At 42.7% G+C, this 17,964-nt stretch overlaps 1 protein-coding gene across 1 annotated transcript in view; it reads left to right on the top strand.

The window, feature by feature from the left end:
- The window catches only part of Ano4 (anoctamin 4), a 150,037-nt gene that overhangs the window by 57,894 nt on the left and 74,179 nt on the right, over positions 1–17,964 (top strand). Inside the window, exon 8 of the mRNA XM_042054263.1 lies at positions 1,866–1,997. Coding sequence (XP_041910197.1) covers positions 1,866–1,997 — 132 coding nt within the window. The remainder of the gene's footprint in view (positions 1–1,865; positions 1,998–17,964) is intronic.

Below are 17,964 nucleotides of genomic sequence, written 5' to 3'. Positions count from 1 at the left end.
CGGCTATTCAGCTAAAGGACCTATATTTGTACTTTCAGGATCTCCCACAAGCTAATCACTCATTGGAGGGCTGCATCTCAGAGTTCTTGGGCTACAGAGCAGTAGATAGAGGTTAGAATAGTCCCAGAATTTGATCCATCTGCTGGCCTAGGCTGAGGGTTATCAACTCCAGTGTTACTCGGTTGGGCCACAACAACGGAGGCCTCTGAACCTCCTGTATCCTGCGCTCTTCAGCTTGTCCATGTATAGCCCTCCTCCTCTCCCAACTGCCCGATAAGGTTGTCTGACTTTGGACTGTGGTAGGTTAAACTCAGGTTTCCTGACTTGTGGTTACCATGATTCCTTAGAGTCCAGGTGGCTCTGTTTGAAATAATGGGCTCCCTTTCAAGACAGTGCCCATATACAGTGGGAAAATGGGTTCACTCTCCTTGTTTGGCTTTTCTGAGAGGAGTTGCTGTCTTACCAAGATCGAGAATTTGACTGAGACCTGTGAGGGTTGTAGATGTGTCCCGAGGGTAAAACTACCAATCCTTTCTCACCAGAGTCGTCTAGCTGCCTTTGATTGAGGCTTCTGCTTCCTCTCCCCCATGTAGGAAGTTCTATGGCTTGAGCTGTGGATAGCTCTGTTTCTTCTTAACATGACCTTGTTTGTTTCTTGGCACCATTGAGGGGTTTTATCAGCTCTTTGGTGAACTTCTGAAGCTCCTTCTTTCTTCGGAGTCACATCTGTTCTTCCATTCATGGGTTCTTTTCCCTAATGCGGTAACAGCAAGGCAATTTACAGCCTGCCATTTTACTAAGAAATCTCAACTGCTTGCTTACGTATTATTTGGAAGGGGTAAGGCATGGTAGTAATAGTACTGTATACCAGACACTGTTCTGAATAGCATATATATATATATATATATATATATATATATGTATGTATGTATCTTTTGGGGTCTCTTCTAAGCGTGTAAAGTGCAAAGAGCACCTATACGTTTTATCTCCACCAGATGCCATTTGGCCTACGTACTTGCTCACCCAGAGAAAGCATTCTGTCATTTCGATACTGAGGTGGCATAAATGCTTTGAAGTCTGGTGTGGTTTCTAGTTGTCTGCTATGAGCAGGCCTGAGCAATTTCTATTAATTGGCCAGTGGGCAGCCAGAGGTGTCCAGCAGTCAGAGTGAGTAAGGATAATGCCAGTTTGGAAAATGCCTTTTATAAACCACAATACATCATTAGCCTGTTTTTTTTTTTTTTTCACTTGGCATTTTTGTGCACAGCGGCCAGGGTGACACCTGTGTGCCCTGATACCCCAGGGCCAAAGCTGTGAACTTTGAAAAGCGTAGTGAAAGTTAAAGAGCCAGCTATCTGTTTGCTGGCTTGTCAGAGAAGGTGTGACAGGCGGAGAGCCAAAACCATGACCTCATGTTCTCTGTACCCAGTCAGGATGTACTATTGCCCCAGCCTAGTTAACCACAGCTAAAATTCTTTTCTGACCTCACCTTTCCCAGACACAAATTGCATTGCTAGCCTCCACAAAATGTAACATTGAAGGCTTAAAGGACTTTGTACTTCCTTTCCAGAACCTTCCAACCTTGTGACCAGTTCATCATTCCTTAACACGTGGGTGAATATGTAATTCAAATCTGTCCAAAGATAGTGATATTAGAGGCCCCTTAAGAGACTGTGAAAGAATGTCAGGTCCCCAGCTCTCTTCTCTCCATCCGGAAAAAAAAAAAAAATGAGGCCGTTCTGGGTGTAGGGAGAATCCCTAGAGGGTGTGGAGCTGTCTTTATGGCTCCCTGGAGACCCTCCTCCTATGTTTCAGGCTGATGCTGACACGCTGTACTCTCTGGTCTTGCCTTCCATGTACCACAGGATCGATAAACAAATAAGCAGGTTTCGGAGATGGTTACCAAAGAAGCCCATGAGGCTGGACAAGGAGACACTGCCAGACCTGGAGGAGAATGGCTGCTACACTGCCCCTTTCAGCCAGCAAAGGATCCATCAGTGAGTGTTCCGTGGTAAAGCCTGCACCCTTCTAAGATCGTACAGCATGGTGTAGTCGCCCCCTGGGGGAGGAACCATGGAGAGCCCCTTCCTTCCGAGCCTTTCCTTCATGCTCCTTCTATATCAGTCACCGGGGGGGGGGGGGGGGGGGGGGGGGGGGGGGGGGGGGGCTGTTTCAACAATCCTCCCATCCCAGGTGGCTTAAAGTCACCCAGTGTACTTTCCCGTGGGCGTTTGGTGACTGATCCTCCCCGTGGCGATTCGGAGGCTCAGGTTTGTTCTGTCTGCGGCTCTGTCAGTTCCCAGTGCGCAGAGCCCAGACAGAGGAAGTGGATCGTGCCTTCCCTACGGAACGAATGTGTAGTTTATTTGCTTGCTTTTATCACAGTCTGCTGCCCGGTCCTCCTTTCCTTCGGTAGTTCAGCCAGTTCCCGCAGGAAGATCCACGTGCCCCGGCAGCCTACCTGCCAACTCACCCATCAGTCTCACGATGGTAATTTGCCACTTTAGGCGCATGCGCAGAAAGAAAAAGTTGGCCGAGTGGCTTAGCCTGGAAAGACTTGCAAAAGTGATTAAGGAATTACTCTGAACTTCCTAAGATGACAGGGAATGATGGGAGGAGGCAGGATAGAGGATGCATACCAAAGACCATACAACTGGGGGGAAAAACAGCCTCCCAAAGAGAGCATTGATCAGGTCAGCCCAGCCTACATAGAGACAGACTCAGGAATCCCTGGCCTTCCCTGGTCACAGCCTGGTGACAACTTCAGTACAAGTGACTTGCCAGAGGGATGGAAAGGGGTGACAGATTGCTTTAAAAATAGGTTGCCAATTCTGACTTTTTCAAAAAAAAAAAGTGTAAATCAAGCAGCAGTTGTCAAGAAGGTGCAAGGAATGCAAGGGAGCGCATGTTTTATCCACAGAAAAATCAATTAAACTCTGGGAGCAAAGGAGAGAAGAAAAACGATGTATAGATAGTCTGCGTTGAAATGTGTTGTGCCGGGGAAGATTGATGTAATACAAGCGAAGCCATGGGAAAGCCTGCAAAACAGGCAAGCCCTGCTCGCCCATGGGTCTGATTGATGCAGCCTCGTTACTTGGACATATAAAACATGAAGTTCGCAGCCCAAGAGGCCTCCATGGAAATTAGCAATCAGATGATACTCAATATTAATCCAAAGATGAGAATCTCTGGGTATTTTCCCAAGATAGAGATGAAAGCTAACCTGTTTCTAATTTAAATCCTGGAAGGTCTTTTTAGACCAGTAATTGATGTCTCAATCCTTCACGCGTGGAGACTGGTTTTCCGTCACGTTCTGCCTTTGCTTCTTAGATGAAGAGAAGCTTGCCTTGCACAGTGTAGGAAGAGCTCAAAGTTTTGGGATAATGGATCCATACATGGATAGGTGGGTGAATGGATGGATAGATGGTCGGATGGAAGGATTGAGGGATGGATGGATGGATCAATAAGTAGATGGGGTAATCAGTGAAGTATATGGAACACTTTTCTGAAAGTTTTAGGTTATTTAAAGGAATATAGCACAACGGAATGTGTGCCCCCACCATCTCCTCGCCTGTTGTGTCCCTGATATCCTTACTGTAGGACAATGCTGGTCATCACCTCTCTCCAACTTAGATGCATGTAGATACCAACCAGTATGCCTAAAGATCATAATTGAGAATAACATTTTGAAAAGCATTTTAAAATGCGGAACAATTAAAGTATGATAACATATGGGGATGGTGGGGTTCCACTGTCTCCCACATTTGAGAAGTCTTTCAACACACTTGCAAATCGGTTCAGCAAATAGACAATGAGTCCAGCAACCCCTAGTTCAATGCCTGAGCCTCTCCAGGTGTTATCTGAGCATAAGCCAAATAACACTGTCTTGGCTCTAGCGTGGTCATAAATGCTATGTTTTAAATAACCGCAACTAGTCCAAAAGATGCACATGAACGGGGAATGGAGATGCTCCGGATTTTGGAAGGATGTTGATAAGTGATAAAGGCCGATTACTAATAAAGTGGTTCACATGGATATAGACTTGGCCAGCTAGGTAGAGAAGGCAGCACATCCTGAGGATAAGAGACAGTGTTGTGGCAAAGGGCGCAGACGTGGGGCTGAGTGGAGTGCTTGTGAAACCACAAGTGGTTTTCTGCAAAGACTTCTGTGAATACAGTTACAGGGTGTGCAGGGAGCCTAGCGTTGCCATGCAGAAACAGAGACCAGCTTGTGAAAGACGAGACCTGAAGCAGAAAAGGAGAGGGGCAGCCGGAATGAACACACATAATTACCAGCGTTCGGGGGAACCACGAGAGCAGAGGCATTTATGTCATAGCAGTGGAACATGAAAAATTAAACGAGGCCCCAGATATCACAGGCGACGGGAATTTCTTTCCGTTTGAAAACTGGTGTGCCACTTGGGTATCGTCTCTTAGATTGGTGTATAAAAGTAAGAAGTGAAGAATGCCGGCTGCCAAGTTGGAAGCCATTACTGATATAATTAGAAAGCAAAACCCCCTAATGATGTTTTGAGGATGATATTAATGGGCTTAATTTAATCAGAAATAGCTGTTTAGTGAGCCCTGGGAGCTGTGACGTGGTATCCCGGCTCTCCACATGCGTACCAAGGAATTGTGCGATGTGTTGGCTTTGCAGAAGTTTCTCGTTGTGCTTGTGCTGGAGTGAAGTGGGATGATGGGAATCATGGGTCATGAATGTGGGGGATAAAATAGAGCTGGAATTTTAATAAGCTGTGATCAAAATAGGAAAGTGCCTTAAATACACACAGTAACTCCGACATGTCTCCCATACCCGTGCTTTAGCCGTGCTGAGCTCCAAACGCTCAGTAACGCCTACAGAGCCATGCTGAGCTCTGACCTCCTTAAGTCACCTTGTCCTTTTCTGGTCCCTCCTACACTTGTTCATCCTTCCACCTAGAATAACCTTTCCCTGAGACTCTCATGTTTCAGGATCTACCAAAGACATTGTTCCCAGAAATCATTCCATGGTGTCCAACCCTATCCGTGATTCTGAGTACTGTGAAAACTTCCACATCTTGGTAATATTTTTTCTTTTCCTTTTAATATGGTATTTTTCTTCTAATATAGTATATTTTCACTTCTTTTTCTTGAATTACAAGTCCCACCATTGTCAAATACCATAGGAAGTGCTTACAGTGGTTTGTTCACAGGAAAATAAATAAATGAATATATAAAACTGATACTAGATTGTGCGAGCAGAGAACAGATGCTTGGAGTGAGCAGAGCGCATGCTCACTCCAGACAGGGTTCAAGTTCTCTTCTCCACACAGACTGCAATGTCATTCCCCGGGTCAGCACATGGTTCTGATGCTGACTCAGGGGGTGGGCAGCCAATATCATGGTCACTGTAGGCTACAGTGATATTTTATTTATGTTTTAATAAATAAAGCTTGCCTAAAAAACAGAAGGTAAAACCAAGTCACTAGAGGCCAGGCAGTGGTGTTGCTCACCTTTAATCCCAGGATTTGGGAGACAGAGGCAGATTGATCTCTGTGAGTTCAAGGCCAGCCTGGGGGAGGGGAAGGGGAATGGAGGAGAAGGGAGAGAACTGTGGTTGTAATGTAAAATGAAATTAAAAAAGAAAACAAGTGTCTAAGGGATGATAATATAATGTAATATAATACAATGATAAAACAAAAGCCAAGGCATTGGAATTGGATAAAATAAACAGAAGGAAAGGAACCATGAGAAGACATTCAAACCGGCCCACTTGTTCACACACTCAAGATTCCATAAAAACGCTAAACTGGAAACAATAATACACACACAGCAAATCTGGGCAGACCCCTCAGAGACCCTCTGTATGCTGCCTCAGTCTCTCTGAGTTCAGGTGAACTTTCATCATGTTGACTGAAGGGTGTTTGTCTTCTTGGTGTCCTCCATTCCCTCTGGCTCTTAAACTCTTTCTGCCTCTTCAGCAGATTTCCTGGGTTTGATGGAGACATCCTATTTAGGGCTGAGTGTTTCAAGGACTGCAGGTTTCAAGGTCTCACTCTCTGCCCTGTCTGGCTGTGGGTCTCTGTATTTATTCCTTCTGTTGCAGGAGAAAGTGTCTCTGATGAGTCCTGAACAAGGCCCTGATTGATGAGCATAGAAGGATGTCACTAGAAGTCATCTTAATGCTACTTTCTTTTAAAGCTGTAGTAGGTATGGTTTTACCCTAGGTCCCTGGGCTATCTCGTCTCAGACTCTCGGTCACCTAAGCAGTGTCGTGTATGGGTTCCATCTCATGGAGTGAGCCTTAACTAAAATCAGATATTGGTTGGTTACTCCAACCAAATTTGTGCCACCATTGCACAAGTGTGTCTTTCAGGCAGGACACCATTGTAGATCAAAGATTTTGTGGCTAGGTTGGGTTTACATTTTTCTTTTGGTGGCACGAAGAAGTCTTTCATGTACCAAAGATACTGGAACTTAGAGGTGAAGACTGTAGAGACCAGCTGGATGTTTGGTGAGTTGTGTAGGTGCTGTTTTCAGCCAGAGGTCTTGCTGTCAGTTTGTAGAGAGCAACCTATAGTCTTGGCAACAGCCTGGGTTGTTTGGGGCTTCCTATGAGACCCCTTTGGCTAATAACTCAATGAGAGACAACCCAATCCTAATCTTGGAAGCTTTGGGGCTCTGTCTCCCATATTATTATTTGGTGATTTTGTTTAGATTGCCTTAACATATGTATATATTTTAGGAAGTTTCTACTGTATTAGGTTTCAACACTACCACTCAAATGGTCCTTAATTTTAGCCATCTCTGTATTCCTTCCCTCAACCCCTTCTTTCCTCTTCCTGCCTCCATGATTTTCTCATTCAGTCCCTCCATCTACCCACAACTAATTAATCTATTTCCCTTTCCTAACAAGATCTATCTATTTCCACGGGTCTATCCTAACCTCTGTGGTTCTACAGATTATAGCTTGGTTATCATTGACTTAACAGCCAATACCCACATAAACGCACACACATACCATAGTCGTCTTTCTGGGCCTGGGTTTCCTCACTCAGGATCGTTTTTTCTAGTCCCATCCCCATCTATGTGCCTGTGAATTTTATAATGTCATTTTTTAATGTTGAGTGATACTCCATTGTGTAAATATACCACATCTTTTTTTTTTTTTTTTTTTTTTTTTTTTGGTTTTTCGAGACAGGGTTTCCCTGTAGTTTCTAGAGCCTGTCCTGGAACTAGCTCTTGTAGACCAGGCTGGCCTCGAACTCAGAGATCCGCCTGCCTCTGCCTCCCGAGTGCTGGGATTAAAGGCGTGCGCCACCACCGCCCGGCCATACCACATCTTCTTTATCAATCTTTCTGTCAAGGGACATCTAGGTTTTTCTAATAACTGGCTGTTTTGAATAAAACAGCAATGAACATGGTTGAAAAGGTGTTTCTGAGGTAGGATGAAGTGTCCTTTGGGCATGCCCAGTAGTGCTATAACTGAATCTTGAGGTAGATCGATTTCCATCTTCCTGAGGAACCACCACACTGATTTCCATAGAAGCTGATGTTTGCACTCCCACCAGTAATGGAGAAATGCTCCCCTTACTCCACGTCCTTGCCAACATGAGCTGCCATTTGTTTTATTGATCTGAGCCATTCTGACTTGTAAGATGAAATCTCAAAGTTAGTTTCGATTTACATTTCCCTGATGGCTAAGGATGCTGAACTTTTCGAATGTTTCTCAGTCGCTTGAGTTTCTTCTTTTGAGAATTCTCTGTTTAGCTCTATACCTCATTTTGATTGGGGTACTTGTTTTCTTATTGCATGGTTTTCTGAGTTCTTTATTTATTTTGGATATTAGCTCTCTATTAGATGTGTAGTGAGTAAAAATCTTTTCCCATTCTGTAGCTGTTACATTGTGTGAATGATGGTGTCCTTTGCCATGTAGAAGCCTTTCAGTTCCATGAGGTCCAATTTATTAAGTTTCGATCTTAGTGTCTATGCTAGTGATGGTCTGTTTGGAAAGGCTTCTCCTGTGCCAGTGGGGTCAAGGCTGTTCCCCACTTTCTCTTCTATCAGGTTCAGTGTGGATCTGGTTTTGTGTGAGGTTTTTGATCCATTGGAGTTGAGTTTTATGCAGGGTGGTAAGCATGGGTATATCTATATTTTAGAATCAATGAAAGCAAATTTGTAGGTAAGCACCTTCTTAGGTCTAAGATGGTACTTGTTATTTTACATGGTATCACCAAAGGTGCTCCTGTAAGTGAAACAAACAAACCAACAAAAACCCCTTTCTGTTTGCCAGAAACAATCCTAAGAGTTTTTTGTAAATCTTCATAACAAGCCTCATATGGCCACAGACATCAGAATCATCATCATCCAGATGAAGAACACAAGGCACAGAGTCACCTCCCTGGACACACACAGATGATCTAACATTATAGAAGTTTAGCTGTTGTTCATGGCACTGGCTAATGTGGGTCCTTCTTGGGAAAGATGGTGCAGCATGCCCGCTTCATGTAGCCCCTCAGATACTTAGGTTCCCATCTACCACTTCTGCCGCCGCAGCTCCTTATAGATGAGAGACGAGAAATGGGTGGTCTCTTCACGGGCCAGGCTTAGACACTGTCCATAACGCTGTACCCACACTGCAGGGGCCAAAGCTTGCTCACATGCTTGTCCCTAACTGGGGAAATACCAGACTGCTTGCCTGTCTTCTCAGGAGGAGAAGGGAGGTGGGTTTATTAAAGAACTAGGCAGTGATGGAGAAGGAATTTTAGTCCAGACATGGAGGCCCCCTGTTCAGGGCTAGCACTTCATTTTGGAAAGCCACCTTTATGCATTATAAGATAGCCGGATCCTGGCCCCCAGCCACTAGATAATAGTCACTTCCCTTCCCCGCCTCGTGATGATCAAAAGTCTCTCCACGCCTTGCTAAGTTTTCCTTTGGTGGTGATGGCAGAGTGGCACAAAACTGGGCGACTCCCCGCTGCCCTGAGAATCGCTGCACGTCTGCCTTTCCTGCCAGACAACCTCCAGGTCTGATCCATTAAGTGCCACCAAAATCTGATGACTGTCGTAGAGAAGTCCATTTAAACATTAATTCATTCCTCTTCACCTCATTCCTCGGGATGTTACTCTGCTTAAGTATCACGCTGCCCTTTATTCTTCAAATGACATTATCCGAAGCATCCTCAAGACAATTGCTTTCTAAGGTCAATACCCGTAATAAAGATTTTCTATGGGTGCCAGATATAAAAAAGGAAATAGGGGAAGAGTCGTGCTACTTTTTATATGCAGTAAATCTTCCAAAAATGGATCTATTTTGAATTGCCTTTCTAAAAGTATTCTAGGTCCACATAGGAATATTTTCCAGTTTTTCTTTGTTTTTATCATTATCAGCATTGATGGCTTTCTTTAGATTGCACCCTCCTAGAGCTTAGAGTTTAGCTAGTGGCCATCAGCTACAAATTATAAACCAGTAAGTGTCAGTTGGGTGTGATTTCGCAATGCCTGGAAGCAGGTTTAAATGTCACAGCTTAGGAGTGGGGACTGATACTGGCCTCTGATAGGGGATTGTTCTCTGATAGGGGACTGATACTGGCCTTTGAAATTCAGAGGCCTGGGAAACTGCTAACCACCTTCTAGTGCATGTGATGAACACCTTCACAAAGCACTATCCAGTTGTGCAAGTTGTTGGATATCCATGTAGGACCATCACCTTCAAAGACGACAGCAGTGTATCTCCTTATTCAACAACTGTTGTCATGGTAATTTGTTGTTTTTTCCATAGGGAGCTCCTATGTAGGAACAAGAGGATAAGGGTGGGCCAGAGCGCATCCCTGCCTAAGGCCCTTTCCTCTCTCTTAAAAGCATTACATCATTCTCAAGATTCTGTTTTCACATCTCCTCTGCCATTTGCCCACGTTTTCCATTTCTGGGCATCCTTGGGATTACATTAGGGTATCTGGAAATTTCAGAGAAATATCCCTACCTTAGTCTATTTTATGTTGCAGTAACAAGGTACCTGAGCCTGGAAGCTGTGTGAAGAAAAGATACACAATTTATCTCACAATTCTAGAAAAGCAAGACCATGGCCCTGGTGTTGGCTTACGGTTGAGGGTGTTTTAGCTGATAGGGTAAGTAAGATCTAGAGAGATGTCACATGGTCACAGAGAAAACGCAAGTTAACGGGGAGAGGGCCGGTTGGTGCTTTTGTAACACCCTACTCTTGTGGGAGCCGCCCCACTCCTCCATCTGAAGACCCCCTCCGAAAGGTCCTGACACTTTAATACCATGACATCACTTGTCAAAACTCATTTAAACCATAGCATTTTGATCTTCATGTCAGCCGATGAACGGCCTCAATTCCATCTGCAATATAATTCCTATTTGCCATACCGATTGATACGTTGAAAAATTCTAGAGATTAGAACGCAGACATATTTGGAGTACCGCTGTCTTGCCTTGTGTAGCCATGTAAAAGTTTTCCAGGCTCCAAAATTCCAAGGTTTGGGGACAGAGGATAAGCTTAGTGGCAGCAACAGGCCAGGGGTGTGTTGAGGATCCTTGGAAGACTTTCTGACTTGAACTGGAAGAGAATTCCTTCAAACTAAGTCTGTCCCCAGTATTCCAGAAACACTCATACGTATTAGTACCACCTTTCAATTTATCTCCTAAATCTTCACAGCTTAGATATCTGAAGATATTGATTGCTAAAGCATATACTTTTCTACTGTAATTTTCCTTTTGAGGCATTTGGAGTTTTCTGTTGTTTTCATCGATCTGAAGTCTTTGGAGAATCCCTTAGGCAATGAGATACAAGATTGATTTCAGTAGGATTAATGTTCTCTTGGTGCCCCAGTGACACAGAGCCGACTCAGGACACCTGTCTGACTGCCGTTCTTTGCTGGCATTAGCATCCTCGATATGCAGGCTGTGGAGGTTGCTCTGCAGCGTCAGGGGAGACATAGCCGTGTTCTCAGAAGTTTTAAATTGAGACCATGGTGAAATTAGCTGCAAAGCCTGAGGTTGGGCCTCAGAAGATCATGTGTTTCCTTTCAAATAGAGCCTAATGACATAAAACTTAAGTTTAAGGGTCAAATATATCACCTAATCATATGGGGAACCCAAAGCTTGGGTGTCTGGGGGCTCCAAAGACAGGTGAATTATCTTAATATTTGAGAAACCATCTTTTATAATGCATTTGGAAATAACATGTTTATATTTGTATGTGCATATTAAACAGGGCATGAGAGAGATGAGAGAAAAAAGGAGGGGCAGTGGAGGAAGGGGAGAGAGAGGGAGAGGGTAAGAGGGGGAGGAGGGTAAGAGAAGGAGAGAGATTCTTACTGTATAGCTCTAGCTGACCTTGAACTCACTGTGTAGATGAACATGGCTTAAACTCACAGAGAGAGGCCTGATTCTGTCTCCCAAGTGCTGAGATTAAAGGTGTGGGCCACCATACCTGGCCACCTTTTTTAAAAAAAAAAATTAATGTCATCTACTTTTCAACTCAATCATTGAAGAATGACTTTCAATGTGATTCACATGCCAGATATAATAATGCAGAAATGTATGTATTTATAGGCATATTCTCATACAGTACACATTTTTTTGGTTCAGAGCCAGGCTCCCCAGTCATTTGGATGGAGGCTCCAGGCACTGACTCTGTATATCACAACATGTTGTTATGAACCTCTATTATAATAACGTGAAAACCCATAATGCAGGCAGTGCAGGAACGTGCTCAATAAATGCTGGCTTTGGCAACAGTGTCAACAGAAAAAATAACTATGTGAACTGTGCATAGATACTTATCTGTAGCCCAGTCCAAAAGGAAAAGACAGAGCTGCAGTATTCACAGTTCAGGATCATTTCCTCCCTCCCTTTCTCCTCTCTTCCTTAGCGTTCTCTCCCTTCCTCCCCTGCCTCCTCCCCCTCGTCTCTTCTACTATTCAGATTACCGTCTACCTCAGAACACCATCCAAGGCTAAAAGTCCTGTAATTACCAACAGCTTTCCAACTTTTGGCTCAGCTGAGAGATGTTCCTTTTTTTTTAAGTAAGTGACTTTTTAAAATACTTATTGAATTAAACAAATGGTCTGCTAAACTCTTCCTGCCGTGACATGGTGATGTTTATTTACATACAGAGCAGAGGACCTCGTGCTTTCCTAGTTTACCAGAAAACACGTTAGAGTACACCATAGGAAACAATGCTTAAAATGGACTTAAACTCAATATAATGTTTGAAAACAGGTTCTCAAAGTTCGGGAGTTAGCAGAGCTCATTCTTCATTGTGTCATTATTAGAATGTAATACAAAGAGGTGAATTAGACCCCAGATTTGACAGCTGGTGTTTCCTGAGACCTGCCCAAGCATAGTCCATGTTACTTTTTTCTGTGCCTTTTTTTTTTATTTCTGAAAACATTTTATTGATCACAGGGCCTGATCTCAAAATAGCAGGTTGAAGCCGGGCGGTGGTGGCGCACGCCTTTAATCCCAGCACTCAGGAGGCAGAGGCAGGAGGATCTCTGAGTTCGAGGCCAGCCTGGTCTACAAGAGCTAGTTCCAGGACAGGCTCTAGAAACTACAGGGAAACCCTGTCTCGAAAAACCAAAAAAAAAAAAAAAAAAAAAAAAAAAAAAGAATAGCAGGATGATCGGGAGCTTTTTGAATGGTGATGGTCAATCTTCTTTATCAAAGTAACAAATAGAAATCTCTTAATAAAGTTATTGTATTGCCATTGAGGAATACAGGGTGTATAGAAGTTCACCATATGCAGCGTCTCCTGATCCTCAAGCATCCTTACGACATACCCACTTTTTACTTGTCCTCATTTGAAAGATAAGGATTTAAGACGGTGGTTCTCAACCTGTGGGTCACGACCTGACAGGTATCACATATCAGATGTTTTGATTCGTAACAGTAGCAAAATTATAGTTATGTAATAGCGTAGAAATAATTTATGGTTGGGGTCACTAGAAAGTGAGGAACTGTATTAAAGGACCCCAGCATTAGGAAGGCTGAGAACCACTGATCTACATATTGAGTTTCTAAGTTCAAACAGTGCTTAGCACAGATGTACTTGTTTTTATGATTTATCAAGAAAGTAGATATTATTATATTCCATCTTGATGTCATCTTCCCACTCTGGCTGTTAATAACACAGCTGTGTTTCTTAGGAGTTAAAAAAAAAACCACCAGAAGCTCTGAATGTTTTTGAAAAATATTAGAATCTTGTATGTATACATGGTTGTGAGCTCATAAAAAATAAGTTGTGTTTATCCAGGAAGCGTAATCTCCACTAAGCCCTCTCCAGGTGGAGCCGCAGCTCAATAAAACACCGAGCTCTAAAACAGTGCTTCCCTGCAAGGATTGGGACGGTGTACCAGAGTGGATGCCTTAGTTTTCAGAACAATTCTCGTCTTAGGACTTCAGTTGTCTCTAGCAATTATAGAACTTAAAAGAATTCATTCTTTCCTTCTGTCCCTCTCTCACTCATTCCCTCCCCGTCACCCTTTACATAAAATTAAAATGATTTAGATCTATGGTATAAAGACGGACCAGTGAAATGGTCCTCCAAGATTCTTTAATTCTCTTCCAAGCAAATTTGGCAAAGGGTTTGTCAACGTTCGTCATTTCAGAATAAACCCAGCATTTTGATGACCCTTTTTGCCGTTCTTTTGAGTTTTTTTTTTCATTTCTTCCTGTTCTGCTCTTTTCTTTATTTCCTTTTAGTATTGGGGAGTTTGATTTGTTCTTATTTTTTTTAAGACATTAATGCATCATTCAGTTATTTGCGGTCTCCCTGCCTTTATTACAGACACAGAGCTGGAGACATCCTCATAACATCACTTTCATTGTCCCCATAGATTCCGGTAAGCTGTGTCTGGTTTTAGTTTAATTCTAAGAACTCTTAATGCTCCTCTACTATTTCTTCAACAACTTTACATTTATTTAGGAATTTATTATTATTTGGTTTCTGATGGAGGAGAGTTATCTGTCTGTTACTTTCATTGGTTAATTAATAAAGAAAACTGCCTTGGCCCTTTAAGAAAACAGAAAATTAGGTAGGCGGAGTAGACAGAACAGAATGCTGGGAAAGAGAGGGGAGACACTTCAGGCAGTCGCCATATGCAGTCGCCATGCTTCTCCTCTCCGAGATGGACTCCGGTTAAGATCTCTCCTGGTAAGCGATCCACCTCATGGTGCTACACAGATTACTAAATATGGGTTAAAGCAAGATATGAGAATCAACCAATAAGAAGCTAAAGATAACGGGCCAGGCAGTATTTAAATGAATACAGTTTCCGTGTAATTATTTTGGGTAAAGCTAGCCGGGTGGCGGGATGCAGCCCGCCGCTTCATTCTACAGGTTTCTGTGTTGCTTATGTAATTATTTTGGGTCTTCTAACTGTTCATTTCTAGGTTTTTTTCCCCCATTATGACCTGATAAGATGCAAAAATCACTTCAATTTTCTGTGGTTCTTTTAAAAGACAGGATCAAAATATTTTTAATTTTACTTACTTTATTTGTATGAGTATTTTGTATGTATATAATTTGTATAATATACGTGTGTGTGTGTGTGTGTGTGTGTGTGTGTGAAGGCTCCATGCACAAGGCACTGGCGGCAGGCGGCCGAGCAGGGGAGGGAGGGGTCCTAAAACCAAACGTTCCGGCGCCAGATGAAGGCATAAGTCACAAACAATCCCACACCAGTTTGGAATTATGATTAATAGAATGGTTATTTATTTGAAGGGGAAAAACTTACAGATCACTGTCCCAGACAACAGCCCTCTGCGCAATCAGGAAGGGAGTCTAGTCGCCAGAAGCGGAGCCTGAAGCCAGAGAGCTAGTGGAGGGAAGTGGCCGCATTTTTAAAGAGAGAGACCACGCCCCAATGGGCTGGTATCTCAGCGGCTATTGGCTGAAGGAGCGGAAGGAGCTCCTGCAACACTTGGTGGCCTAAATATGATGTACTTTGAGGAAAGTTCCACAGTTTCATGGGAAAAGATACATATTCTTCAGCTATTGAAAATGTGCCCCGTTGGTGTTTGCTGAGTCCATTTGGCTTCTGTGAATACTTGGTTTTGAAGCTCTCCCTGATGGTAGGAGCAGGCTATTGAAGTCACCCACAATTGCTGCCTTAGACCAATTGCTCGTTTATATTTCACGGTGTTTCATAAAAGTGCACTCTGTAATATTCAGATCATAAATGTTTATGATTGGTACATTTCCCTGAGAAACTGTTCCCTCCCGCAATATATAAAATCTTATTTGTCTCATCTGACTAATTTTGACTTTAAAAGTCCATTTTGTTGGATATGAATATAACCACTCCTGTTTGCTTTCGGGATTGCTGAAATAGTCTTTCGAGCCCTTCTACGCCCGGTGTGTATGTGTTTTGCTGCTGAGATGAGTTCCTTGCAAGCAGGAATTGTTGGATGCTGGTTTAATCCAGTCAGACTGAGTTATTTGAAGAACCTAGACCATTTACACTCAAGGTTGCTATTGTAAGTTGTTCACACATGCCTGTCATTTTGTTGCACTTTCTCTCCCAGGTACTTTGTATGACCTATATCCATTGCTTCCTTCTTTATTTTAACATAGAGACTTGATGGTTTTCTGAATTAATAATTTGAGTCCTTCCTATTTCTCCTCTGCTTATTTATTCTCTGAATGAGATCGTTCCTTTTCCCTTCCTGCCATACTAGGCATTGACCCCAGGGCCTCCTGTGTGTTTGAGGAGTGCTCTACACTGAGCTGAAGTCCCAGACTTTGTGGTGAGATTTCACCATCCCCTACCCCCACACTCTCTTTTTTTTCTTGCTTCCTCTTCTAGGTGCACGTTTCCTGTGGGCGTGGTCCACTGTTCTGTCCGTTTATGCCATCTTGGCATGTCTTTCTTTCTCCGTTGGTTGTGGAGGATAATTTCCCCGACACTGATATAATCTGTAATCTAAGTTGGCACTTTTTTTTGTCCTAGCAATTGGAAATCATCACACCACTCCCTAAAAGCCAGTGCTGTTACTGTTTCTACTGAGACGTCTTACATTAGCCTGATGGGTTTGCCTTCATATGCGCATGGGAGCTTCTCTTATGCAGCTTTTTGTGTTCTTTCGTGATTTGGTGCTTCTGGCATTCACCATAGATCATGAAGAAGTTCTTTCCTGTAACGTCTATTTGGGGGCTCTAAATAGACTCCGGTACCCGATGACTATGTCTTCCCTAAGATCTGAAAATATTTCTGCTTTTTTATTGAATAGGCTTTTTTATGTTCATAACCTATAAATTGGGTTCCTCATTTATTCCTATTTTTACAGTTTTGATCCTTAGTAGTGTCCCAGAGATCTTGTATATTTTGTTTATTTATTCTCTTTTCCTCAGTTTTTGTCTATAAGTGATAAGTCATCAACCTTGTCTTCAAGTTCTAATATTATTCCATTTTCTTCTGGACTGCTGATGAGGCTTTCAGCTGAGTTTTGACTCAATTAACTTTTCACTTCCAGAATAAGTTTAGTTCCCTTCCTGTCTTAATTACTTACATTTGAATCTTCCCCGAGTGTCCACTTAATCACGTGTGCATATGCTACGACTGGATTTCCACAGATCTGGGAGAAGACATGAATTGAGTGCAAGTACTTAATTTCCCATCTTTAGCTAGAAACCTCGCAAGCAGATTTTTTAAATCCACATTTGACTCTTAGTAAAGATGCTATCGTGAAGCTCAATTAGACGTGACTATTTGAATATTTTAAAGCCCTACGATTCCAGTGGCTTATCACATTAATTCTTAGAGGAGACTTGGAAATCTTTACCTGTCTGAAGTTTGACTATTATGTATTTGATATGATAATCCCCTCATTCTTTTTCTCTTAGCAAGCACACTTAAGATAAAACATTAAGCTTTTGCACTCCAGTTGCCTAAATCCCAGAAAACTCTCAAAATAGGCCTTGTCACATAAAAAATTAATTGGTTACTTTGTTCCTACTTAGCTTCCCATTAATTTGAGGACATAATTTAAGTGACAGTTAACTGTATCACCTTTGCTTCTCTCCGTTAAAATAGAAATCTCTACTTAAAAGTCTAATTAAGAAAGTTTCCTGGGATATTTATTTTTTTAAGAGATTTTTACTTTTTTGCATTATAAAGTGATATAACTTCAGCCACCAGGAAAGGCCCATAATGTTTAGCTATAGCTCCAAAACAATCCACTGCAGAACTCACTGGCTTTCAACAACTGTCTCCCTATTTGCAGTTATGCTGGACTCGACTGGGAGAGCCTTCTGCTGGGTTCGTGTGGATTCAACACATGACTGTGACTCTTCATTTGCTCAGCTGGTATTTGATACCAGCTCTTTATATTGTGTTGGAAGGAGAGGCCCGCTTGTTCGTCCCAGCTACCCGGCTAGCTTATCCCTGAAATAACCACACAGAAATTGTATTAATTAAATCACTGCTTGACCCATTAGCTCTAGCCTCTTACTGGATAACTCTTACATATTGATTTAACCTATTTCTATTAATCTTTGTATATCGCCATGTGGCAGTGGCTTACCAGCAAGATTCTAACTGGTTTTCTGTCTCAGGCAGAGGATCCATGACATCTCTCTGACTCTGCTTTCTTCCTCCCAGAATTCAGTTCTGTCTTCTCCACCTACCTTAAGTTCTACCCTATCAAGCCAAGGCAGTTTCTTTATTCATTAACCAATACAAGCAACACACAGTGGGGACTCCCACATCAATATTGTCTCATCCTCAGGGAGGCCAGTTCAGGCTTCTTCACCCTGTCAGACAGGGAAGCAGCCTAAGCTGCTAAGGATGTAAAGAAGAGCCATGTCTGAGATCACTTCTCTCACAACCCTTTGTAAACAGGCCACATGTCCTGTTCCAGTTCACGGACTGAAGTAGGATAGACATCACCTGTTGGTGTGTGACAAAAAATTCACATTCCAATGTGGTAAGGAGGCATTAAAGAGAAGAATAAATTTTGC

Source organism: Arvicola amphibius, chromosome 17 (genome assembly GCF_903992535.2).
Source record: "Arvicola amphibius chromosome 17, mArvAmp1.2, whole genome shotgun sequence".
Taxonomy (NCBI): Eukaryota; Metazoa; Chordata; class Mammalia; order Rodentia; family Cricetidae; genus Arvicola; species Arvicola amphibius.
Note: the sequence above shows the minus strand (reverse complement) of the source record. Positions and strands in the feature narration are given on the sequence as shown.